At 38.6% G+C, this 27616-nt stretch overlaps 2 protein-coding genes across 13 annotated transcripts in view; one reads left to right on the forward strand and one right to left on the reverse strand.

Moving 5' to 3' along the window:
• The window catches only part of RAD51B (RAD51 paralog B), a 647682-nt gene extending 629410 nt beyond the window's left edge, over positions 1-18272 (reverse strand). For 4 of the 8 annotated variants that reach the window (XM_025919767.2, XM_086709451.1, XM_086709452.1 and 1 more), the window contains exons 1-4: positions 18172-18270; positions 14810-14920; positions 12310-12423; positions 7653-7769 (exon numbers count right to left, since the gene is read on the reverse strand). In XM_025919767.2, coding sequence (XP_025775552.2) covers positions 7653-7769; positions 12310-12423; positions 14810-14893 — 315 coding nt within the window. In that variant the 5' untranslated portion in view covers positions 14894-14920; positions 18172-18270. Of the gene's footprint in view, positions 1-7652; positions 7770-12309; positions 12424-14809; positions 14921-18171 lie in introns of all 8 variants that reach the window. The other 4 variants (XM_086709453.1, XM_086709450.1, XM_086709449.1 and 1 more) reach the window with 2 other exon arrangements.
• A 1135-nt stretch (positions 18273-19407) lies between these two features.
• The window catches only part of ZFYVE26 (zinc finger FYVE-type containing 26), a 91163-nt gene continuing 82954 nt past the window's right edge, over positions 19408-27616 (forward strand). For all 5 annotated transcript variants that reach the window (XR_015252249.1, XR_015252251.1, XR_015252250.1 and 2 more), the window contains exons 1-4: positions 19408-19516; positions 20011-20287; positions 21941-22019; positions 26823-26912. Coding sequence is in view for 2 of the 5 variants with exons in the window: in XM_086709447.1 (XP_086565573.1) it covers positions 20094-20287; positions 21941-22019; positions 26823-26912 (363 nt within the window). In the remaining 3 variants the exon portion in view is untranslated. The remainder of the gene's footprint in view (positions 19517-20010; positions 20288-21940; positions 22020-26822; positions 26913-27616) is intronic.

Below are 27616 nucleotides of genomic sequence, written 5' to 3' on the forward strand. Positions count from 1 at the left end.
AGAACATATATAAAAACTGATTCTACATTAAACCTTAAAGCAAGTTTCAGAAAACTTCAGAGAATAGGGGCATCTGGGTGGCTCAACTGGTTAAGCATGTGACTTTTGTTCAGGTCATGATCTCACAGTTTGTAGGTTCAAGCCCCACATCAGGCTCTGTGTGACAGCTCAGAGCCTGGAGCCCACTTCAGATCCTCTCTCTCTCTCAAAATAAATAAACATTTAAAAACAAAAACATTTTTTTAAAAGATAATTTTTTTAATAATTTAGGTATTTAAAAATTCCAAATAATTCATGAAAGAAGCAATCATAATGGAAATTTTAAAAAACCATTAGAACTAGGGACACCCAGGTAGTTCAGCAGGTTCAGCATCTGACTCTTGATTTTGGCTCAGGTCACAATCTCATAGTTCTTGACTTTGAGCCTTGCATCAGGCTCTGTGCTGACAATGCGGAGCCTGCTTGGGATTCTGTCTCCCTCTCTCTCTGACCACCCCCCCCCCACCGCTGCTCTCTCATAAATAAATAAATAAATAAATAAATAAATAAATAAATAAATAAATAAATAAAATTATTAGAACTAAATAAAAATGAAAATACTTTATATTAAAAAAATGAAGCACTGGATATTCATAGACTACAAGCTCAGAGTAAAATAAAGAAAAACTGAAAATTAATGGGTTAAATGGGCAAGAAGTTGGGGAGGTTGAAATAATCCCAGAAAAAATGCAATTAGAAAAGAGATAATAAAATAACAGAAATCATTGAAGTAGAAGACAAAAAAAAAGAGAGGACAAGAGGACCAACAAAGAACAAAAAGCACAGTCCTTTGAAAAGACTATAAAAATATTCAAAACTTTGACCAGACTTTTCAAAAAGAAAGGGAGAAAGAAGACAAAGTAAGTAATATTAGGAATGAAAAGGGGAATAAAATTACAAATAAAACCAGATTTAAAGACAGGGAGAATATAGTGATTAACTTTATAACAATAAATTTAAAAAATTTAAGAAAATGGGCATATTCCTGAAAATATTCACCAAAACTACTCAGGGAGAATAGTCCTATATATCATTAAAGGAATTTATTTCATTTTTAAATCTTCCCACAAGGAAAATACCAAGATCAGACAATTTTTCAGGCAAGTTTTATCAAATTTTCAAGAAACAAAAATTCTAATTTATACAAACTATTATAAAATATTAAAAAGAAATATTACACAATTAATTCCACCAAGTAACTCAAAATCACACAAAAATTAACTCAAACTAGATCATAAACTAAATGTAAAACCTAAAACTACAAAACTTTAGAAGAAACCACAGCAAAAATCTCTATGTCCTTGGCTGGACAAAGAATTTGTAGAAATGACATCAAAAGCACAATCTATAAAAGAAAAAAATTGAGAAACAGGACTACAGCAAAACTAAAACCTCCAAAAGCTACCATGAACAGACCAATGAACAGAGAAACCACAGACTGGAAGACAATAACTGCAAATCATGCATCTGATAAAGGACTTGTATCCAGAATATATAAAGAGTGCTTACAACTCAATAACAAGAAAACAACCAACCAATTAAAAACTAGGCAAAAGATGTGAATAGACATTTCACTTAAGAAATTTACAAATGAACATATGAATAGGTGTTCAATATCACTAGTCATTAGGGAAATGCAATTAAAACTACAATGAGGGGCGCCTGGGTGGTTCAGTAGGTTGGGCATGCGACTTCAGCTCAGGTCAAGATCTCACAGCTTGTGGGTTCAAGCTCCGCATCGGGCTCTGTGCTGACAGCCCAGAGCCTGGAACCTCCTTTGGATTCTGTGTCCCCCTCTCCCTCTGCTCCTCTCCCTCTCACGCTCTGTCTCTCTCTCCTTCAAAAACAAATAAACTTTAAAAAAAAAAAAAAAAAACTACAATGAAATTGGCAACTCTGAAGCAGGCCTGGCTGCTTCAGTGGGGATAGGGCTCCCTGTGGCCCCCAAGTGGATAGAAAAATAACTACAATGAAATACCACTACACACTCACGAGAATAGCTATAATCAAGAAGATAAACAATACTAGGTGTTAGTGAGGATGTGGAGAAACAAACCATCATGCATTGCTAGTGAGAATGTGAAATGGTACAGCCACTTTGGAAAGCAGTCTGGCAGTTTTCATTAAAAAGTTAAACATACACCTTTCATATGATCTAGCCACTCCACTTCTAGGAATCTACCCAAAAGAAACAAAAACCTATGTCCACACAAAGACATATCCATGAACATTCATAGCAGCATTATTCCTGAGAGATGAATATGGAAACAATCCCAGTGTCCATCAACTGATGAATGGATAAACAAAATGTGCTATAGCCATATAATGGAATACAACTCAACAATTTAAAGGAACAAACTACTAATATATCCTATAACGTGGATGAACCTCAAAAATATCATGCTAGCAGAGCCTGGGTGACTCAGTCAGTTAAGCATCCAACTTCAGCTCAGGTAATGATCTCACGGTTCGTTGAGCCCCACACAGGGCTCTTGGCTGTCAGTGCAGATCTGCCTTGGGATCCTCTGTCTCCCTCTCTCTGCTCCTCCCCAGCTTGTACTTTCTCTTTCTCATTCTCTCCCTCTCTCCCTCTCTCTCTCTCTCTCTCTCAAAATTAAAAAATTTTAAAAAAGGGGGCGCCAGAGTGGCTCAGTCGGTTGAGCATCCAACTTCAGCTCAGGTCATGATCTCATGGTTCATGAGTTCAAGCCCCGCGTCAGGCTCTGTGCTGACAGCTCAGAGCCTGGAACCTGCTTTGGATTCTGTATCTCCCTCTCTCTCTGCCCCTCCCCTGCTCACACTCTGTCTCTGTCTCTTTCAAAAATAAATGACCATTAAAAAAAAATTAAAGAAAAAAAATTAAAAAAAAAAAACATCATGCTATGTGAAAGAAACCAAACACAAAAGACTACATATGATTCCACTTGTATGAAATGTTTAGAAAAGGCAAATATATAGAGATAGAAAATTGATCAGTGGGTGCCCAGGACTGAGAATGGAAGCAGGAATTAACCTATACATATGCATGAGGGAAATTTTTACAATGACAGAAATGTTCTAATGATATTGTGGTGATGATTTATTATGAAGTTAGCAAATTAGTTGAATTATACAATTTAAAATGGTTGAATTTTTATAGCATTTAAATTGTGCCTTAATAAAATTGTTCTTTAAAATAATCAAATGAGGGGTGCCTGACTGGCTCCTTCAGTGGAGCATGAGATTCTTCACCTTGGGGTTGTAAGTTCAAGCCCCACATTGGGTATAGAGATTACTTGTTAAAAATCTTGAAAAAATAAAATACCGTAACCAAACGATTTATGAAAATATATTCAGGGCGCCTGGGTGACTCAGTCAGTGAAGCGTCCAACTCTTGGTTTCAGCTCAGGTCATGATCTCAGTTTCATGAGTTCGAGCCCCACGTTGGGCTCTATGCTAGCAACACAGAGCCTGCTTGGGATCCTCTCTCTCCCTCTCTCTGTCCCTCCCCAACTAGTGCTGTCTCTGTCTCTCTCAAAATAAATAAATAAACTTAAAACAAAAAAGATATTCAAGCTCATTAGTAATCAGGAAAATGAAAACTAAGATCACAGATGCCAAAGATGGGCATGAGTTTTAAAGTCTGATAATACCAAGGCAAGAAGATATGGAGCAAGAAGAATTCCTACACATCACTGGTAGGAATATATCTGTTTAGGTACAACCACTCTGGAAAACAATTTGTCCTGATTCTGCGAAGTTACATTATGCACATACCCTATTACCAGAAAATCACTCCAACATAGATACCCTAGACAGGGGCTTGATATTAAAAATTTTAGGCTTTGCTGGGGCGCCTGGGTGGCGCAGTCGGTTAAGCGTCTGACTTCAGCCAGGTCACGATCTCGCGGTCCGTGAGTTCGAGCCCCACGTCGGGCTCTGGGCTGATGGCTCAGAGCCTGGAGCCTGTTTCCGATTCTGTGTCTCCCTCTCTCTCTGCCCCTCCCCCGTTCATGCTCTGTCTCTCTCTGTCCCAAAAATAAATAAATGTTGAAAAAAAAAAATTAAAAAAAAAAAATTTTAGGCTTTGCAGACCATCAGACCTTTGCCACACCTAATGCAACTCTGCTTTCTATCAAGCAAACAGCCACAGACAAAACATAAACAAATGAGCATAGCTGTATTACAATAAAACTTTATTTATAAAAACAGACATCAAGCTAGATTTGATCACTGAGCAGTAGTTTACCACTTCCTGCCCTAGAGAAATACCTGTACATGCAATCCAGGAGACATGTACAACAATTTTCATAGGACTTGTTTCTATTAGCACCAAACTGTAAACAACCCAAATGTTCACTAACAGGAAAAAAGATAACTACATTGGGGCCTATTTTCAAAATGGAATATAACACAGCAGTGAAAATGAATTATACTCTTGCTACCTGAAACAACATGGATAAATCTTAGAAAACACCATTAAATGAAAAAAGTAATTCATAGAATATGATAGGATTTAATCACAGATATATGATTTAATAGAGCTCAAAAATAAAACTAAATAAACTGTTTTTATATCTCGTATTTAAGTGCACATCCAGTAAAAGAAAACTATAAGGAAAAAATTATTGGAATGGTAAAAACTCAAGATAAAGATTACGTGTCAATAGAAGGCCAAAGATAGGATCAGGGAGAAGCCCACAGTTAGCTTCAATAGTGTCAGTATTGTTCTGGTTCTTATTAAGTCATAGGGTCATAAGGCTTCATAACTTACACATGCAGGATATAGTTCCTCCTATATACATAAAATACACATTAAAATTTTGTTAATAAAAGGTAAACAGAAATACTCTGTACTCAGTGAAAAAAAAATCCCAAAATAACAGAAGAGGCTACCTGTAACTGAAACAGAAAATATAGAACTTGCCCCTAATAAGCAGTCTGAGTATTTATGCTCCAAGTCAGCCAAGCAGATCATGACAAAATGGTTTTTAACTACCCCTTGGATTCAGAAAGAATTGACAAAAGCCAAATGAAAATGCATTAAAAATTATTCTAAAACTTAAAAAAGATAAAGTATCTGTGGGTTAATCTTTCTTAAGCTCAGTTTTTGCTATTTAGTATGTTTATAACTGTAGAATACTGTTGTTATAAACTCATTTGAGCAGAGGTCCAGCTAGAGTGCATAAAGATTAGGTACAATAGTAGGATTATGGCACCATCTGGTGGCAGGACCCTACAACAGCAGGTTCTTGTTTTCTCTCTCTTTTTTTTTTTAATATGAAATTTATTGTCAAATTGGTTTCCATACAACACCCAGTGCTCAACCCAACAGGTGCCCTCCTCAATGCCCATCACCCCCCTCCCCTCCCTTCCACCCCCCATCAACCCTCAGTTTATTCTCAGTTTTTAAGAGTTTCTTATGGTTTGCTTCCCTCCCTCTCTTTTTTTTCCTTCCCCTCCACCATGGTCTTAAGTTTCTCAGGATACACATAAAAGTGAAAACATATGGTATCTGTCCTTCTCTGTATGACTTATTTTACTTAGCATAACATTCTCCAGTTCCATCCACATTGCTACAAAAGGCCATATTTCATTCTTTCTCATTGCCAAGTAGTATTCCATTGTGTTTATAAACCACAATTTCTTTATCCATTCATCAGTTGATGGACATTTAGGCTCTTTCCAGAATATGGCTACTGTTGAAAGTGCTGCTATAAACATTGGGATACAAGTGCCCCTATGCATCAGCACTCCTGTATCCCTTGGGTAAATTCCTAGCAGTGCTATTGCTGGGTCATAGGGTAGATCTATTTTTAATTTTTTGAAGAAACTCCACACTGTTTTCCAGAGTGGCTGTACCAGTTTGCATTCCCACCAACAGTGCAAGAGGGTCCATTCACCAATTATCTAATAGGCACCTACCAAGTATAGCACACACACATTTTTAAATCTTTCTCAGAATACAGGGCATAAAATAAGGTATAGTATCTAAAACAGAGTCCCCATCTTCAAATATATATATATACAGTTAAATTTATGACTATCAGAATGTTAAGAGTCTGCTCTTGCTTAGAAGTTTGTGTAAAGTATCTGTGCCCCTAGAACTCTTAAGCAAGAAGTTCCTCCAGAGCATCCTGGTAAGTCCATCAACTCACCACACCAATGCAGCTTGCAAGTAAAAGAACTGTGGTGGTTTGGGAAAGTCTCCAATCTCACTATGGAAAATATAGAGGTTCCTCAAAAAATTAAAACTAGATCCACATACAACTCAGCAATTCCACTTCTGGATATATACCCAAAAGAAATGAAAACAGTATTTCATCAAGATATCTGCACTCCAATGTTTATCACAGCAGAATTCTCAATAGCCAAGATACAGAAACAATCTAAATGCCCGTTAACAGATGAATGGATTTAAAAGTGCGGCATATATACACAATGGAATATTATTCAGCCACAGGGAAGGAAGATATCCTCCCATTTGCAACAACATGGATGGACACTGAGTACATTATATCAAGCAAGGTAAGTCAGAGAAAGAAACATACTATATATCAGTTACATGTGGAATCTAAAAAAGTTAAACTTGTAAAAAAAAAAAAACAGAGTAAAATGGTGGTTAACAGGGGGAGGCAGTGGGAAGATAAGAGTGATGGTGTTTAAGGGCACAAACTTGTAACGAGTAGTAAATAACCCATAGAGATCTAATGCACAGTATAACGAATATAGACAATAACATTGTACTATAATTATGTAATGTTGTAAATACTGCTGTATCAGCAATATTATAATATATAAATGTATTAAAGTAATACGATGAAAACCTCAAACTTACACAATGTTACATGTCACACTTATTCAATTAAAAAAAAAGTCCTCAAATTCTTGACACTTCTTTCAAAAGGTAGAGTCAAATTTCTCTTTCCTTGAACATGAGTTGTATTTAATGATTTGCTTCTAAGGAAGAGAATGTGGCAGAAGTTTATGATGTGTAACTGCCACAGCTAAATCATCAAAAGCATGACCACTTCCACCTTGCCTTCTTTTGGATTACTCACCCTAGCGGAAGTCAGCCATCATGGAATGAGGAACTCAAGCAGCCTGTGGAGACACCACTTGTAGAGGAACTGTGACCTGCCAACAACCGCCATCAACTTCCCAGTCACGTGAGTGAGCTCCCTTGAAAATATTCTCCAGCCCCACCAAGACTTCAACATACCGCATCCCTCACCGATATCTATGAGCTAAGCCACTCCCAAATCAACAGAAATAATAAAGGTTAATTATTGTTTTAAGTCACTTAGTTTTGAAGTAATTTGTTGTGCAACAAGACATAACTAACACAACAACCTATCACAGAACCAAAATGTATCTACGGTGGAAACTAAAAATAGCTCACTTCAGTTGAATATTCATCATTTTCTAAGTTGAAGAAACAGCAACCTAAGGAGACTTCAGGTGGTCAGCAAGGAATGTTTCAAACGTTATATTTTTGCAAAGCAACTGTACTAGGTACTGAGTGGAGAACCATGCCCTTGAGGTACAAAATAATTTATGTTTTTCAACTAAACTTTTTCCCCTGGCTCTGAAGGTTATAGGTCTATGGGAGGTTTGGAAAGTTTCTCCTTTACCTCTGTGAGGGATCCACAAGCCACTCCACCATGCAGGGCTTCATCCAACGCAGAAAGAGTTGTAGCTAAGAACACTGGTGAGACAGAGGCAGATGTTTGCATCTTTAACCCATAAGCCTACACAAGAAAAAGAAAATGATCTTTTCAATATCCCTGTTTATTCAAAAACAGAAACCAAATCCAAACTTCAATTTCTAGCAGCTGGAACCCAAACCCATCTCTTTTTTCCTCAAACTTTTATTTGTTAAACAAATATTCAATCCATGCCCAGAGACAGTGCTAGACAATGGGGCTATGATAGAATAGACAGAACCCCTGCCCTCACAGTATGTATAGTCACCCAGCAATTGAAACCAGGACTGGAAACCAGACAGTCACCATACAATTATTAGAGATATTGTGACAGAGAAAGTGGAAACACAGGAACAGTAGACCTGATCTAGATTTTGTGATCTAGGAAGACTTCATGCAAAAGCTAGATGTCTGAGCTAAAATGTGAAATAGCTGTTAAGCAAAGGAAATGTGCATGTTCCTGCCAAAGAGACAGAATATACAAAGAAAGGGAAAAAATGGGAACTAATAAAAACCACAAAAAATAAAGAGTTCATTCAGAATGGTTGAAAGATGGGTGTGTGATCACAGTGGGGCAAGTGATGAGGCTGGATAAATAAGCAAGAGACAAATCATGAAAGAGCCTTGTTGAAGTCTGGAGTCTACACTGAGAGCAACAAGGAATGACATGCTCAAGTTTTCATTTCAAACCAAGGTTAGTCTGTGAAGAATAGTTGAAGATAGCTATGGTAGGCTGAGATGTGGTGCCCCAAAAGATATCCACATCAAATCCCTGGAAACTGTGAATGTTACCTTATTTTGAAAAAGGGCCTTTACAGATGTGATTAATGTGACTTCATACCCAGCAATGTTTAAGAATGTTTGCCTCTGCAATTTATAACGTTAAAAATTACTAGTATTTTATTAAATTGCCCAAATAAACTGTGGTCAAGCCATAGAACTATTCATTCAACATAGAACCATTCATTCATTCATTCATTCCACAGATACTGAGTACCTACTGTATACCATATACTATGATAAACTCTGGGAATATAATAGTACCAAACAGATAGTTTCTAACAACTTAAAGTTTACAGTTTAATAAATCTATATATCAAATTCAAGGCTCTTCTGCTTCTGTGAGGAGGTATGAAGACCAGCATATTAAATATATTAATATTTATGAGTTATAAATGTGATGACTCCTGTGTAATCTCACCCATTAAATTCTTAGATCAGTTAAACCTTGGGTTATCACATTTTTCTAAGGCTACATTCAGCTACATTAAAAAAAAAAAAAACAGAAAAGCTACAGAACAAAGTCATGTGGTATGCATCTGATTTAGAAATGCCTCAATATTGTCTACAATCTATCATCAGGCAACATCAGTGGGCCTGGGGACACTTTATCAAACATGTAAAGGCAGCCCAATCTGTCAAAATTAAAGTATTTCCTTTGCAACGGTTAAATGCACTAATCACAATAGATTTAGTGACACAAAGACTAAAATGAACAAACAGAATAAGACTTCAGAAATTATAGTATGTACATAAATGAGACAAAAAGGAGTATCTTATTATGATACTCCACCAGTTTTTCTTCTACTTTGGTGGCTGCTTCTTCTTAGACTCATCATTATCTAATCTGATCTTAAAATGCAGACTTCACTCAGGACTTGGTCTTGGATATGCTTATCTCATTACCATATTTACACTGATGACTCCCAAATGCATACTTTTACTACAGACGTCTCCTTCACACTCCAGGCCCATATATTTAACTGCCTGTTTGCATCTCCAATTGATGTTTCACAAGCACCTCACATTCAACAAGTAGTAAATTATGCCTCCCTCAAGCCTGACACTCTTACAGCATTCCTTATCTCAGGAAGTGGTACTACCCAGTTTCCTAAAGCAAAAATCAAGGAATCATCTGTCACTTTCCTGTACCTCATCACCACCCACAGCCAAACAATCACCAGTCCTCTTCACTGTACCTCCTAAATTATCTTTCATCATAACTGACATTATGCCATCTGGGTTAACACCATACTAACAATCCATGTCACGATCACTTTCTGTTTAGAATACAGGAATAGATACCTAGATGGTCTTCATCAATATTTCCCTGCTCCTTTTCAATCACTTGTCTACGTTCAAGACTGACTTTTTAAATATACATATTAGATTATACCCTTTTATGACTTCTCATTGCACGCAGAATAAAGTCTGAAATCCTTTACATGGTCTGCAGGCCCCATGATCTGACTCCTGCTCACTTCTCTGACTTCACCTCTGAGGCCACTCTGTTCCTCACTGCTATGTTCCATCCACACCAGCCTGATTTTACTGCCATGAAAGCATATGCTCCTTCTCTTCACAGGGCCTTTGCATTTCCTGCTTCCACTGCCTGCAAACTCCTCTCTGCTCACATCCCTTCTCAACTTGGCCTAATTCTCCCCTATCCATCCTTCAGGTTTTAGCTGAAGTGTTGCTTCCTTGGAGGAGACCTTCCTGACCCCTAAACTAAGTAATGTTCCTTGTTATTAAGTTTCAGAGCTTTTTATAATTTTCCTTCATAGGACTTATCATTACTACAACTAATCATTTATGTAATTATGTGTTTAATGTCTGACTTCTCCCACTAGACTGTAAGCTGCATGAGGAACATTACCATGCTCACTCTAATATCTCCAGGACCTGACAGAGTACCTGCCACATGACTGGCACTCAATAAATACTAATTCAAGTAATATATAACTGAACAAAAGACTCTTCCCTGGAAAAATGAACTAAGGCTAAGCCAATGTTTAACACAAGACTCAAATCTAAAGAATCCTACAAGAGTGAATGCACAACAAAGGGAAAAGATGGCTTCTTGAGCTCACATTTGGAATGGTATTGACACTGCATTCCAAATGCGAGCTCAAGAAGCCATCTTTTTGGTGGCTTTGGTGGTATTGATACCACAGCTGAAGTGGTGGTGCAAGTGGAGCCCAGAAGTGAATTTCCTCCCCATGCTCTCTTATTTAATTCTCTAACTAGAAACATGACGTAGGTATTGACCAAACACATAGAATGACATACCTCAAATTAAAACACTTTGTTGGTGCTTTACAACCTTCAAAATAGTAACAAGTTAATTTAAACCTCATCACAGAATCATCACTATCTTAGTTCTCTTACTTCTCCCATAAAATAAAGTGAGCTATTCAAAGCTCCAAGGTCAATGACAAAGCTAAGACAGTGCCAATTCCTAACTCTGATTTGAATTCTCCTTCTGACTATTCTGGCTTTGAAGTATTTTCTTAGATCACAAGCTAAATCTGAACAAAAGGAAATATTTTTATCTATTCATTAATTTCAGAAGTTTCAAATGACACTAACATCCCTTCCTTCCTACTTCACAGAATTGAACTCCACTTTATTGCTCAGTGGTTACCAAATTTCAATATAAGATAGTAAGGTAAGTAATCTACAATCCACCTAAATAAATACATTTGCAAAGCACTGAAGTGCACTGACTTCTAGGCACTCTTATTCTGGGAAAACAAGATCTTTTCTACCACGCACCAAACCTACATTTTGAAAAGCTAACATTATGACACAGAAAGTATGAAATAATCGTACTTGATGAGAATTTGTTATAAAAGACTTTTAACTTTCTCAAGAGAGAGAAAAGTTTTAAAGTATTATTTATTCAATCAATGAGCAGTGTAAATCCACTATGTGTGCTTTATAATGTAGACTGATGATAATAAAAGTTGGTATTACAGAGACAAGGGCATTCTAAAATTATGAGTGTATTATAATTTAACCATGAAATACACAAATCCTATGCAAACAAATAAAAGACAAAGATGACCTTTTGAAATATCAATATTGGCTACAGAAAAAAAAAAAAAACTTCCTGTTGCTTCCTCATTCCATTTTTAGGAACTGTCTCCCATGAGCTTACAAACTACATAAATTTTTCACATATATTCTCATTTAAGGACCAGTCCTATGGTGTAAGAGTCAATATTTTTTTTAATGTTTATTCCTCCATTTTTGAGAGAAAGAGAAAGAGAGAGAGAGAGAGAGAGAAAGAGAGGCAGAGACAGAAGGAGACACAGAATCCCAACCAGGCTTCCTGGTATCAGTGCCCACAAGCTGTGAGATCATGACCTGAGCCGAAATCAGAAGTTGGACATTTAACCAACTGAGCCACCCAGGCACCCCAAGAGTCAATATGTTTTTTAATTTTTTTTAACATTTATTTATTTTTGAGACAGAGAGAAACAGAGCATGAGTGGGGGAGGGACAGAGAGAGAAGAGAGACACAGAATCCAAAGCAGGCTCCAGGCTCTGAGCTGTCAGCACAGAGCCCATTGCCGGGCTCACACCCATGAACTGTGAGATCATGACCTGAGCTGAAGTTGGACACTCAACCAACTGAGCCATCCATGTGCCCCAAGAATCAATATTTTTGAGATGTTCATATCTATTTTTAATTTTGCCTCATCTCCAAAAAAATATTTTAAATGAGATAAAGGATCATCTCAAAATAAGTCATAATCAAAACATAATATATATAAATATATATGTATATATGTATATGTACCGTTTGCATCTGTGGGGCACAGGCTCTACTGACCATACACAGAAGTTCATGGACACCTCGATAACTAAGGCCAGTCATCTTCATAAGTTCCAGTGGGGAAAGACATAAAAAGTCCTAGAGAGACATAAAAAGAATATTTTAAAATATATGTGCAACAAAGATACTGGAATTAAAAGGAAACTTTCAATGGACACTGCCCATAATTTACTGCAGATTGAATATTTATATATTCCTTATAGTATTTCCCCCATGTATGACTTAACTAAAAGATATGACGATATAATCTTATCTTCTAATTCTCTAATTCAGTTAGCATATACCAGAGGTCACACCAAGTAACTTCACATAGCAGCAGCCTCCAACCTAGGTGTATATAAACACTGCCCTGTGCTGCAGTTTAGGCACAAGTACCCAGAAAGTGTCAGGTTGAAATGAGTTTCTTACTGAGCTATGACAGCATTCAGGAAAAGTATTTAATAGAGACAATAAAACAGACTATGGAATGAAATGTTAAATCTCATACTTTTAAGAGTGTTTCCAAGTACGAACATGAGGATTTTTTTTTTTTAATTTTTATTTATTTTTTTGAGACAGAGAGAGACAGAGCATGAACGGGGGAGGGTCAGAGAGAGAGGGAGACACAGGATCCGAAACAGGCTCCAGGCTCTGAGCTGTCGGCACAGAGCCCGACGTGGGGCTTAAACTCACAGACTGTGAGATCATCACCTGAGCCGAAGTCGGACACTCAACCGACTGAGCCACCCAGGCGCCCTGAGGATTATTAAATGTATAATAGAGGAACCAAAAATACCATTAATACACAAAGCAGTTTTTTTTAAATTGTAGTATGCTCTGAAAATCTGTCTCATTAAGGATTAAATCCTAATATAAAACATTAAGTCTAGGGGCACCTGGGTGGCTCAGTCAGTTAAGCATCTGGCTTCGACCCATGATCTTATGGCTTGTGAGTTCAAGCCCCACATCGGGATCTCTGCTGTCAGCACAGAACCTACTTCGGATCATCTGTCCCCCTCTCTCTCTGCCCCTCCCCCCTTCTCTCTCTTTCAAAAATAAACAAACATTAAAAACAAAACAAACAAACAAACAAAAAATGTTAAAACTTATTTAACCTCCTAAGAGGGAGCTGCTTCACTACTGTGCCTAAAATGCAACATCTGCTTTATACATTTCTCTCATTACATTGATAAGGATTCTATTAATTTCTCTTGCTTGCAAGAGACATTACCCATTTTGAATACTGTCTCTTCATTTGAGTCTTATTTCTCATATAACTGCAAAATCTCTTTCAATTCGACGAAACTTCTCTAGAATCCCAAATAAATAGCACGAGTATACTTCACATTATGCCATAAGCATTCTCCCCTGACCCAAGCAAAAGTATAGGAATTTAGGTAAATGAAATCACATTTGATACAACCTAAGTGGCCTGTTATTTTATTTTATTTTTGAGAGAGAGAGCACAAGCGGCAGAAGGGCAGAGAGACACAGAGACAGAAAGAGAGAGAGAATCTTAACCAGGCTTCACATCCAGCACCAAGCCCCACAGGAGCCTAATGAGGGGCTCATTCTTAAGACTCTGAAATCATGATCTGAACCAAAATCAAGAGTTGTAACCGACTGAGCCACCCAGGCATCCCAAGTAGCCTGTTATTTTAAAATAGCCTATGGAGAAGCACCATCATTCATTTTTTTTTAGAAAGTTAAATTTTCATATTTCAGGTTTAAGAGTTATTAAGGTATATTTAATATTAATTTGTACTCTGGGAATGCAAGCTGGTGCAGCCACTCTGTTAAACAGTATGGAAGTTCCTCAAAAAACTAAAAATAGAACTACCCTACGACCCAGCAATTGCACTACTAGGCATTTATCCATGGGATACAGGTGTGCTATTTCGAAGGGACACATGCACCCCCATGTTTATAGCAGCACTATCAACAATAGCCAAAGTATGGAAAGAGCCCAAATGTCCAATGATGGATGAATGGATAAAGAAGATGTGGTATGTACACACACACACACACACACACACACACACACACACACACACACACACACAATGGAGTATTACTCAGCAATCAAAAAGAATGAAATCTTGCCATTTGCAACTACGTGGATGGAACTGGAGGGTATAATGCTAAGTGAAATTAGTCAGTCAGAGAAAGACAAAAATCATATGGCTTCACTCATATGAGGACTTTAAGAGACCAAACAGATGAACATAAAGGAAGGGAAACAAAAATAATATAAAAACAGGGAGGGGGACAAAACAGAAGAGACTCATAAATATGGAGAACAAACTGAGGGTTAATGGAGGGGGGAATGGGCTAAATGGGTCAGAGGCACTAAGGAACCTACTCCTGAAATTATTGTTGTACTATATGCTAACTAATTTGGATGCAAATTTTAAAAAATAAATAATAAAATTTAAAAAAATTTTTGCACTCAAAATTTCTTAGTGAGAAAGTAAATAAATTTTACCTGACAGGTAACAATTTGATGTCTGTTCAGACGGTCACACAGCTCTTGTGATAAGCCCACTCTTCTGAGCTTCTTGCTACCCATGCTTTCAGATGCAGCAGAAAAAGAACCCTGAAAAGCATTAGAAAATACCGTAAGCAATAGTAGATAGGCTACCAAAACGCACTACAAAATAAAAAATTCTTCAAGCTTCTTCATGTGTGAAATGAAATGTATGGTATTCAAAATATTACTGATAAAATAAAAGCTGTAGAATCTTTCTATGTCTGCCAAACATGCACACAAACAAGACAACATAAGAATGTGCATTTCACACAATTCTTTTATATTTATTACATGAATATAAAGATATCACTTCACATTTGCATAACATCTTAAGATTTTCAATGTATTTATAAATTTTATTTGGATGTATAATTAACTTTCAAGGAATATTTCCAAGCAGCACTCCTTAGAAAGTCTTTACTGTCAGGGCACCTGGGTGGCTCAGTCAGTTAAGCATCTGACCCTTGATTTTGACTCAGGTCATGATCTCACGATTCAGGAGATGGAGCCTCGTTGGGCTCTGCACTGTCAACATGGAGTATGCTTAGGATTCTCTCTCTCTCTCTCTCTCTCTCTCTCTCTCTCTCTCTCTCCCCCGGCCCCTCCCCTGCTCATGTGCTCTCTCTCAAAATAAATAAACTTTAAAAAAAAAAGTCTTTACTTTCATTGCACTGTAACAATAAATTTACTGAGCACCTACTATGTACAGGAGGCACTGTTCCAAAGCTTTATATAAATTATAACATTTAATCTTCTCAATAGCCCTATAAGGAAGGTTGATTATTGACCCAATTTTTACCTATGAGAACACTAAACCCTAGATGTTAGCTATTCCATTGTCACCAGAAAAAGTAAATGGTGGATTCAGAATTTCAACTCAGGAAGTGACCCTAAGGTTTATCCTCTTAACCACTATACCCCTACTACAAGTCCATAATCATATTTAACCTCTCCTTTTTCTATGAGCCAGAACAAACCTCCGAATCAAACGAGATATTATTATTTCAGGTCTTAATTACAAACTGAAATGTGTTTTGTTTTTTTTTTTTTTTTGTATTAGCTGCTCACATTCTCACATGCAAGAAATTTCACTCTTACTGCTGAACCTAAGACTAAATGAGACTCATGAAATATGTGCCTTCAGTGAGCTAGAACACAATCACAGTGATTCCTTTCATAACACATGCAGAGAAGAGGCTGTGCATCTCGCTGAGATGACAAGATACCCTCCGGATAGAATAGAAACAGCAACTCCATTGTTCCAGGAGATAAAGCAATATTGTTAACAGAAAAGGAGTAACATTTTGGAACAAAATACATAGTACTGAAAATGTAGATAACCTGTTTATGCCCAAATTTCTACATAAAATCTAAATTCTCTGCATCAAATTAATTCTCTCCTTCCCTCTCTCCCACTTTCTCTCACATTCATGAGCCTATGCATACGCGCATACACACACACACACACACACACACACACACACACACACACTTCTCATAAGCACAAAATACATCCCTCTCATTTCCCTCAGTGGGAATTGTACCGATTCGTTTCCTAAATAGTTTACCAAGTGATATCTGCTGTATCATTTCTTAGTGTCTTTATAGATCAGGTAGTTCTGAGCAATAACACCATATAGGCTGATACATTCAATCAAAAAGAAAAACCCAAACTACCCAGACTTGTTTAACAATAACCAACTCTGCTATCTCAGCCTTCTTAGGGCCACTCCCATCATTTGCCTGCACTATTGCATGCTGCCTCTTGTTATTTCCTGCACCATCAAAAAAAATTTTTTTTTTTTGCTCCTTCAGGAGACCCTTCTTAATCACACACTCTGCTGAGCTGCTGGGCTCTGGTGTAAAGAATCATTTAAACATACTGCTTTCCCTTTGGGAACTCACAGTAAAAGATGAAAAGAGATGTATACACAAATTATCACAGTCACACGGTAAGTATCATCATTTGTATTTAAATGTGCCAGGAAGAAGCACCAAACTGGTCTGGGAAAGTTAGGTCAGTGCTCCAATCCTGCCAGAGGTAGCTACCTAAAACTTTGCTCCAATCCTGTCACTTTCATCCTTTAAAACTACCCATGGGACCATTAGGGCACGGGATAAATTCCACACTTCTTAAGATCACATAAAGACCCTTCATAAACTGGTCTCTCATTTCCCTCTCATCCATACATCTGATGGCAAGGCCCAGATCCTGCCTTCCTGGCAGCTACTTCCCCTCCTGGGGTCTTCAATTCCTCATCTGTAAAACAAAGGTCATTCAAATATCTACCCCAAAGGAATGTAGTGAAGGTTAGAAGATTTGGATGGTGCCTCACACACAGAGCTCAAGGTTAACAGCCATTACCAGGTCAATTCTGTCAGCAAAACATCATTTGTTGCCTCACTTCATCCGCTCTCCAGCCACAATACTGTACATTGGTAGGTTACACAAGCGCCATCCTGACTCCGACTTTCCTGCACAAACCTTGTCCCCAAGTCAATCTCTTCCAACCCAGTGTTTTCATCATACTTTATACATATTTGTTGCATAATCTTATTAACGTATTATTACGGCTTGTTTCTTCCACCAGAGACTGTTAAATTCCTGCTCTGTGTATGTGCGCACACATATAATCAGGGGTGAGGGAAGATATTCCATCCTGAAGGCTGAAACCTTTCCTCCTCAACAAAGTAAAAATCCTCATGAAAGATGTTCAGTGAAAACTGTTTGTAAGTAACGATAATAGCTAATATTTATTGGACCCTTATTACGTGCCAGGTACTGTTCCAAGAGCTTCCAATGTTTGACCCCTTTTACAGACTAATACTGAGGCACTGAGTTGAAAAACGCGTGAAGTCTATCAGCTAGCAAATGGTGGAGTCCGCATTCGAATCTAGACAAAGAACTCCAGATTCCACGCTTTAACTACTCTTCTTCAACACCACAGGCGAGCGGACCCCAATGTTCCCTTAAGGACCGGCTCCCCCGCCGAGACTCCCAACAGCCGGCAAATGGGAGGGCGGAGGTGGGCATCAAGAGGCGAAAACGTCACTCTAGAATCCCCTAAAAAGAACTTTTTTCCATCAAGGAGCACAGTTCCAGCATCCCCCACAAAAGAAGGCCAAGAGCCCCCATATTTGCGGCGGAGTTCCCGTTATCATGCCTCAGGCCTAAGGGGGGAGTGTACTGGACCAAAGAGGTTTTCTCCGCTACCCCGAAAGTAATAACACAGAAAGGGGCCCAGAGAGGGGGCAGGAAATAATGAGCGCACCCCATTACCCCCCCGAATGTCCCCCCACACGAATCTTTGCAGTACCGGGTCTGTAGCATCCAACTTTCAAAGTTTCCCCCACCCCTCACAGTTCCCCGCGGAAAGCGCCGCAAAGCAACAACCCAAATGCCGATTGGGCTGTCACTCGAAAGAAATATCCAATCAGAGGTAGGAAGAGTCCCAGGTTGATTCCACTGCTTGCTGGGAATTGTAGTTCACACCAGAATCCGTCACTGAATCCCAGTTTCTCAATATAATGATTATCAAAATCAGGTAAAGAAACATCTGCAAGGAGAAAATTAAGCCAGGAAAAACCTTGCTTGGAATTGTCTCTTTTATTTTTTTTGTCACTACATTTAAAAAATGCATAATGGACCAGAAAGACATGTTAGTTTTCAGAGAATAGTTAAGAATTCACCTATGGTAGAAGAGGTTTGGAAGAGAGCTGGGATTGGTTTGGGTTTGCTTTTTTCACCACACTTTGGAGGTGAAATAGTTTGGAAATACTTAATGAAATTGCTCAAGCTGAAAACACACAATGGGGAAACGTTAAGAGCCTGTAGTTTAAGACCATGAGGGGAACCACCTAAGTTTCGGTGTAAAAGGGAACTGTTACTTTAAGACTGGGTTTCAGATTACAGTTCTGTATTTCCGAAAAAGTTTTTGCTCGTCCTTTGCTCTCAGCTCTTCAGCGCATACTTCCATCTTATAATTTAGCCTACTGTATTCTAATTACTTACCTGCACTTGTTATTAGACTGTGAACTCGAGGACAGGGTCTGCAACTTATTCAGCCTGAAAAGTAGGGCCTAGGACACCGTTCAATTAACGATTGTCGGGTAAGTGAGCAAATAAATCAATGGAGTTAGGCAGAAAATGGGAATTCAGAACGCAGGATTCTGCGATTATAACAGAACCCAAGTGGATAAAATAGCAATGGAGGAGCATCCAGGTCTTCTTCCTCTGGAAGAAGGCCTGGCAAAACACTGTCACCGGCGGGCGCTTAGTAAAAGCTGACTTCAAACGCTATGGAGTAAAAGAGACATGAAAAAAATTAACGAACACTGATATTTCTGCCACCCGCCCCGCTGAACGCAGAACTGAAGGTATCGAGCAGAGGAGTGGTCAAAACTGAAAGGAACGATCCTCAGCCAGGTAGCTAGTTGACTCCGCATGTCCTAGCTTTCTCCAGTCCGAAGAGGTGGCGTCACGTGACCCAAACAAATATGGCGCCTTATTCGTATCGTCCCTCCATTGACCAATAGGAGTAGCCGCTGTCAGTCGTCCCACCCCACCCCTCCCTCCGGCAACCTCCCGAATGGGATCTATCACCTGACTGGGCTCAAACATGGCTGCGCTGGAAGCTCTATTGCTTTGGGTACCAGGAGCAGGTGAGTGTAAGGCGCCCCAGAGAAGGTGGGGGCGTTCACCACGACCCCTGTAGGGAGCGTCCCTGCGCTCCAATCTCCACCGTCCTCCAGCTCTGACACACACTCATCTGATGATCTTCACTCCTCCGCCTTAAGAGAGGGCTCAAACTAGGGAGGTTCCTGCTGCATTTCTCATACTTAGGGAGGCGACCACCTGGGGATTTGGAGCCGGACTGGGTCTAAAGTTAAGTGGGGAATATGAAAGAAGATTTGTGGGTCTGCGCCCCGAGCTAATACGACTATTAAGTTTAATTAAATATTGGATGTGTGTAGAGAGATGGGATCCACCCCTCGGGGAAAGGTGGAACTTCTCAAAAAAAGATAGTAGCACGTCAAATCAAACATAAAACGATAATTAGGGAAGTAAGTCCCGCTTTTCCCAGCCAGTCTAGTAGTTACTAGTTTGTCTAAATGTAGTGCGTTCCGTTTCTCCTCAATGTGTGTATTGTTTCCAGGAGGCGCTCCACGAATGAGAAAATTGACAATGTGTTCTGCGTAATTCATCTCTTTCTATCTCCCTGCACTCTGTGCTGGGAAAATGCATCATCCATTTGGAAAAGAGGAAATTGCTTCTCAGAAGCAGCTTTTTGGGTTTTTCTGTGAGTGCCTTCGCAGAGGAGAATGGGAGCTGGCACAGGCATGTGTACCTCAGCTACACGAGGCGCAAGGGGATATCCCAAAGAAGGTGGAAGATATACTTCAGGCGCTCGTGGTGTGTCCAGATCAGCTGAGGTAAGGGATGTCTCTTCTTCCCAGGAAGTTACAGGGCGGGAGACACAAGGTCAATATTTGGGCTCTGGTCACCTACTCTCACCTCCTCTCTGAAGAATTAGCAGAGGCAGAGTGTATTTCACATGCTCTGAAAATTTACCTGTATGATACATGTTTATTAATCGGTGTTGGCTTTGAATTATCATCTGAACCAGCATTTAATCCTGGACAGCAAAGTGTGCCTGAAACCACCGTTTCTTGATTATTATCATAAAAGTAGATGGTGGAACTGAATTGAAAAGCATTTTCTTTGCCTCCAGAAAAGCAAACGCTGCTCTTTTCTTGCTTATGATGTTGTAGTTGTAACAAAAGACTAGAAGTTAATTTACTTAAGGTTTTTATTTTGAAATAATTATATAAATATCAAAAATTATATAAATAAGGTTTACATTCACAAAATGTGCAAAAAAATACAGAGTAACCTTCCCCAGCTTCCCCCAATTGCAATATCTCATATACCTATTGTACAATGTCAAAATCAGGAAATTGACATTGGTGTATTACTGTTAAGTAGATTACAGACCTTATTCAGTTTTCACCATTTTTTTAATGTGCATTTGTTTTTATGTGTGTAGTTCTGTGCAATTTTATCCATGCACAGACTCATGTAATACCAATAAAAATCAAGCTGCAGAACTCTTGCATCACCACAAAAGAATTCCCGTACTTCCTGGGAATACCTCTTTGTATTTTGAACCCTCCTTTTACCCTGGCAACCACTGTTCTCTATCTAAATTTTTAATGAAGCTCTTCCTGGCAGTGCTATTAACAGCTAGTGGTATAATAGTTAAGTGTGCTATTTAGTCTTTCCCTCACTCTTCCTTACTTTGGCAGCTATATTATATTGTATTAGTATGTAGAGAGTAGAAACTTAGGTGATTTTTTTCCCTTAAATTTGGGTTCTAGCCAGGTTCTATCTAAATTACTAACTTTGAAAAAACCCTTATGAATTCCTGTAACCCTGTTTTTAGCCTAGAGTTAATAAATTTTTATGAAATTCCTTATTTTCTTTAAGACTACTTGACTCAGTTTCTGTTTTCAACAATATACTTTAAAGAGTTTTGCTTTTTATGGTTTTCTATGTAATGTTTAAAAATAATAAAAATAAAAAGCGCCTGGGTGGCTCAGTCTGTTGGGCATCCGACTTTGGCTCAAGTCATGATCTCCCGGTCCATGAGTTCGAGCCCTGCGTCAGATTCTGTGCTGACAGCCCAGAGCCTGGAGCCTACTTCAAATTCTGTGTCTCCCTCTCACTCTGCCCCTCTCCTGCTCACGCTCTGTCTCTCTCTCTCTCTCTCTCTCTCTCTCTCTCTCTGTCTCAAAAATAAATAAAAACAATAAAAAATTAAAATAATAATAATAAAGACTAGATAGGGAGGTAGAGGCAGGGGTGAGACTTTTTTCCTTTTTTTTTTTTTTTAATGAAATCTAGCGCTGTTCTGGTTCTAGTTTTATTGATCTATCATATACATTTGAAAATTTCTCATTAGTACAATGTCATGCCTGTTTAGGTTTAAAACAGACTGAGCAGTGAAATCCCAATCTTGGATCACAAAAGAGAAAAGGTCAGTAGAAAATCTTTGTTCAGAAATTCTTTCTTTTTACATTTTTCAGATGTGGACAGGACATCAACCCTCAAAGATTAGCCTGGATCTGGTTTCTTGTATTGGAAAAATGGTTCTCCCAGGAAAAGGTAAGCAGGTTTATATTCAAAGTTTTTCTGAGGCCAACACTGAGAAGAACTTGGAAGTAGCTTTAAGATTTCCTTTTTATCTGTTACTTCCTTTATTATGAGGCTTGTCATATTCCCCTCTCAGTATTGAAAGTGAGAATGGCTTGAGTTTTTATTGCTGTTTCCTTACCTAAATTTATTCATTAATCCACCAACATACATTGGTGATATGATTTTGTTAGATACCACTGTGAGTCTTGTACCTGAACAGAACTTTGCAAACCTCAGTGAAAGTGACAACATAACAAATAAAGTATGAACCTCATAATACTCAAGTAATAGAGAATAGGCTGAGCCAAAACCTGGTTGTTCTTCCAAAAGGTTCATTTTAACTAGTCCGGTGCAGTGAAAGCTTACAGATTTAAGCCTCATTAATTAATAATTTAATAATCCACATGAATTAAACTAAAAGTTACCAAATATAAAAACACAGTGTGCAGATTTAGTGAAAGAAACCTTATAACGAAGCGCTTTTTTAAAAAAAAAGAAAGATTGCCATTAAAAGCCTATTTAGAAGTATATGATAATTATCAGAAATTGCTATCCATTGGAGGAATTCCTCTGAGACAATTTTGTATTAAGCCCCAGAATTTAAGATTTTTATTTTTAAAATTTTTTTAAGATTATTACTTTGAGGGAGCAAGAGAGACAGTGAGTGGGAGAGAGAGAGAGAGAGAGAGAGAGAATCCCAAGCAGGCTCTGCACTGTCAGTACAGGGTTTAAACTCACCAACCAGGAGATCATAACCTGAGCCGAAGTCAGACACTTAATCAACTGAGCCACCCAGGTGCCTGTAGACTTTAGGATTTTAAAGTGAGGAACTTCTGACCCAGAAGAGAAATGAAGAAATGACTGGCCCAGGGTCACACCATAAAGTTAGTTGGCAAAACTAAGGCTGGAACCAAGATCTTCTGACTTTGAATCCCCAGCCTACTGGTTTTTCCTGCTGAACATTATTTTTAGCCTTATGGACTTAAAAGCCAGAAACCATAAATTCTGTTTTGTAAATGTAAGTCAGCCTAATTTTCTTCTTTACTCCCCTCTATCATTAGAATTAATTTTGCTTTTAGTTCCAGTTTTGCCTAACACTTCTCTTTCTCCACATTGCTATCAAAAAATACAAGAAATTACTAATCTAAATGTATTTTTTGTCCAGGCTTTTCCAAGTCTAAAAAAAGAAAAAAAAAATGACAAAAAGACTAGCCAGGAGAGGGAAAAAAAAGAAGCAAAATTAAAAAATAAGCCCAGAATGATTAAGTTAGCTATCATTGCAGATCTAAAAGGGAAAACTTGAGTTAAAATATTCAGAGTGTCTTCAGAGAGAAAAAGAAAAAATGTCTGTTGTTATTGACTAAAGATCGTTCTAGTCCAAGTATGGAATTTGTTAAACCAAGTGAACTTTCTCCTCACTGAAGGGCATTTACCTACTTTATGGCTACTTTGTTGCTTATTTTCTGTACAGTTGCTCAACCAGGTGGTTGATTTCACTTCCATGGCTCCTTAGCACAGAGTAAGAATAGTTCTTGTTTTTCCAAACATCAAGATCATTTGGTCTTAAAGCTTCAGTGCCTCAGTTATTTAAACAGTTGTGGGAATGGTTTAAACTTTAAGCAAGGACCTCAGTCTTACCTCTTTTACAAGGACTAAGATTGCAAATGGGTTCTTAAGAATAGTTCCACAAGACCAGTTGCTGTCCCAGAGTGGCCTTTATCTTTTAGGGGACTTGCTGGCTGCCTCTCCTTTTCCAGTCTCCCACCTTCTGTCAAAAGCTTACTTTTTAAATGTTTATTTATTTTTGAGAGAGCACAAGCAGGGGAGGGACAGATAGAGGGGGACTCTGCACTGACAGCAGCAAGCCCCGATGCAGGGCTCAAACTCACAAACCAGGAGATGGGGACCTGAGCCAAAGTGGACACTCAACAGACAAAGCCACCCTGGTGTCTGAAGCTTCCTTTTTAATTATTACTTGAAACAGTGGTTCCATTTTCCCTTTTCTTCATCCACTTTTGCCTTCTGCCTTTGTATCTTGCGGTGATTTATCTCTACATGTGGAAGCATGTTTGCAAAGATTTAACTGCAGAGATGTTCACTGCATGCTGCTTCTAATAGAGGAAAACTGGAAACAACTCCGATGTCCACAGTATAGGATTGGTTAATCTGTTTGTAAAATATCATGCCACTATTAAAATTATGTGGTAAATGAACTTTCAGTGACATGGAAGGATGTTCATACTGTACTATGTGAAAAAAATTTTTAGAAAACTATACATTTGAGATGTGTGCATAGAAATGGTCTGGATGCCCTTAGACCACAGTATTAATAGAAGCTCTCTTTCAGTGGGAAGATTTGGAGCATGTATATGTGTGTTTTCACTTGCCTATTTCCATATTTTAATTTTTCTGCATTGAACACACCTTGCTTTGATAGTAAGATCCATGCTTAGAAACATGGAGCAAATTCTTCCCTGTTTTAGAAATGTTAGTCATTTATGACCCTGCATGTGCATAAAGTATTTTCACCAGTAAAATAATTAAAAGCTAATGAGTCTTTAGGATTCTAGATTAAAGTCCTAATATCTTAACCAGGTTTTTTTTTTTTTCAAAGGCCTGCTGTCTGGACATCTTATCTATTCCTTTCTTTTAGTCCTCAATAGAAGAATTTAACCTTTAGCTTTCCAGCATGAATTTTCTTCACCAACTTCAATCACTAGCATTATATAAGCATTCAGATGGCATAGGTGCATGAGAGAAGGATGCGGTAAGAAGAAATAGGGTTTTACACCACAAACACACCAGATCATGTTAGCCTGTGACATGATGAATGGCACTTGAGTAGAGTATGATCTTGTGTTCTAAACCCACTCCCCTCCCCCCACACACAAACGATCTTGCAGGTGCTTCTTGCTTGAGATAGAAGACTTTACCGTAAAATATGACTCCCGGAGGGGTGCCTGGGTGGCTCAGTTGGTTAAGTGTCCAACCTTGGCTCAGGTCATGATCTTGCAGTTTGTGAGTTCGAGCCCCACATCGGGCTCTGTGCTGACAGCTCGGAGTCTGGAGCCTGCTTTGGATTCTGTGTCTCTCTCTCTCTCTGCCTCTCCCCTGCTCACACTCTGTCTCTCTCTCTCTCTCAAAACTAAATAAACATTTTTTAAAAATTAATTTAAAAAATATGACTCCTGGAACCTTTAATCAGCCATGTGATTTATAGGTGTCTTTAAAGCAGTGTTTGTCAGGATTAGTCCTAGATTTTACTCTTATTTGTATTTGTGTCTGGAGAAAGGGAAACTATAATTTTAGTTTTATGAACCAGGTAAAGCAAGTTACTGTGAAACAAGCAGGTCCAGGAAGAGTCAGCGGCTCTTTCTTTCATACATCAGTCTTCTCTGGTGGCATGTCTCATTAACAAATATTTGATGGGATCACTTTTGCATACTTGAAATAATTAGAAAATACTTCCTAACCATTTCATCTTTAGTAAAGGTTGTTTTTAGGGGCACCTGAGTGGCTCATTCGGTTAAGCACACAACTTTGGCCCAGATCATGATCTCACAGTTTGTGAGTTCAAGCCTTGCATCAGGCTCTGTCCTGACAGCTTGGAGCGTGGAGCCTGCTTCAGATACTGTCTGTCTGTCTGTCTCTCTCTCTCTCTTTTTCTCTCTCTCTGCCCCTTACTCGCTCATGCTGCATCTGTCTCTCAAAAATAAATAAACATTAAAAAAAATTTCTTTAATAGAGACTTGGGGCACCTGAGTGGTTAAGTAGGTTAAATGGCTGACACCCGGTTTCAGCTCAGGTCATGATCCCACAGTTCATGAGATCAAGCCCTACATTGGACTCTGCACTGACAGCACAGAGCCTGCATGGGATTCTCTCTCTCTCTCTCTCTCTCTCTCTCTCTCTCTCTCTCTCTCTCCCCTCCCCGCATCTTTCCCTCTCTCTGCTCCTCCCCTGCTCACGCTCTATTTCTCTCTCTCAAAATAAATAAATAAACTTAAAAAAAATAAGATATATATATATTTAAGCCATAGGTTTGTTTGATTTAGAGATTAACTAAATTTTTTTTTTTAATTTGTAAAAATATGACCGGGTGCCTGGGTGGCTCTGTCAGTTGAGCGTCCAACTTTGGCTCAGGTCATGATCTCACGGGTATGAGTTCAAGCCTGGCGTCGGGCTCTGTACTGACAGCTCAGAGCCTGGTGCCTGTTTCAGATTCTGTGTCTCCCTCTCTCCCTGCCCCTCCCCCACTCATCCTCTGTCTCTCTCTGTCTCAGAAATAAACATTAAAAAAATGTATGACACACAGTACCTGACATATAATAAGTGTTTAATAAACATTAGATCTCTTCCTCTTTCCTATTGTTTTCCACCTTATAATGAATATCAAAAATGGGTTTGGACCAAAAGAGGATCATGTGGGCCATACTTTCCCAAGCTTACTCATGACTGGGTGTTTGGACACCACAAGGACATTTCTTTGAAAAAGACCTCATATGACAGAAAAGTCACATGAAATGAGCAAAGCTTGGAATTTGAGGCTAATCAGAGTAGGAGTTAAATGTTAGTATTTAAGAGGGATATGCATCCAAATTTAGCTGTTTTATTTAGAGAAAAAAAAAAGCATCTCAAACATATCCAAGAATTTAGTGGTTAAAAGTGCTTTATCTTAGAGAAGCAGCAGAAATAAGACTAACTGAAGAGAAATATTATTTGTTAACAAAGAATATGCCTAATCTCTATGCTTCCTTCTTATGATTCTTCTAGAAATTACTCCCAAGTGTTTTCCGGAGAAAGCTTGAGTTTCTTTTATTATCAGAAGAGCTCCAAAGTGACATTCCTGAGGACATCCTCAAGGTAAGAGAGTGCTGGGGAGCTATCTGCCTAGGGTTACTATCACTCGATAAGCTCAGCTCCCAAGGATCTAGCAGAGATAGGTCCCAAGGAGGTTGGCTATACTCTGTTCTCAGGCAAGACCAAGCTAGGTAGATGTCCCTTTCAAGAGAGCTCAGAATTGGAATAAACTTACCTGATTTTAGAATTCTTAGAGTTGGATTGTCCACAAATACTAAGTATAACTGGGGATTAAAGGTGTTGGTTTTTTTTTTTCTTTTCATGGGAAAGGAATACATAACTTGGATTTAAACTGGATGTTTGAGGGGCGCCTAGGTGGCGCAGTCGGTTAAGCGTCTGACTTCAGCCAGGTCACGATCTCGCGGTCCGTGAGTTCGAGCCCCGCGTCAGGCTCTGGGCTGATGGCTCGGAGCCTGGAGCCTGTTTCCGATGCTGTGTCTCCCTCTCTCTCTGCCCCTCCCCCGTTCATGCTCTGTTTCTCTCTGTCCCAAAAATAAATAAAAAAACGTTGAAAAAAAAAAATTAAAAAAAAAAATAAATAAATAAACTGGATGTTTGAATTTTTCACCAGTGTATCATAGGGAATATAAAGGGAGGAAGGAATTAGTGTTTGTTGAATACCTCTTCTATAACAGGTGCATTGAATGTGGTAATCCTCACAACAAATTTCTGGGGGCAGATCAAACTAAATCTTAACTATATCTAAG

This window comes from Puma concolor, chromosome B3 (genome assembly GCF_028749965.1).
Source record: "Puma concolor isolate L17-30 chromosome B3, mPumCon1.1.hap2, whole genome shotgun sequence".
Taxonomy (NCBI): Eukaryota; Metazoa; Chordata; class Mammalia; order Carnivora; family Felidae; genus Puma; species Puma concolor.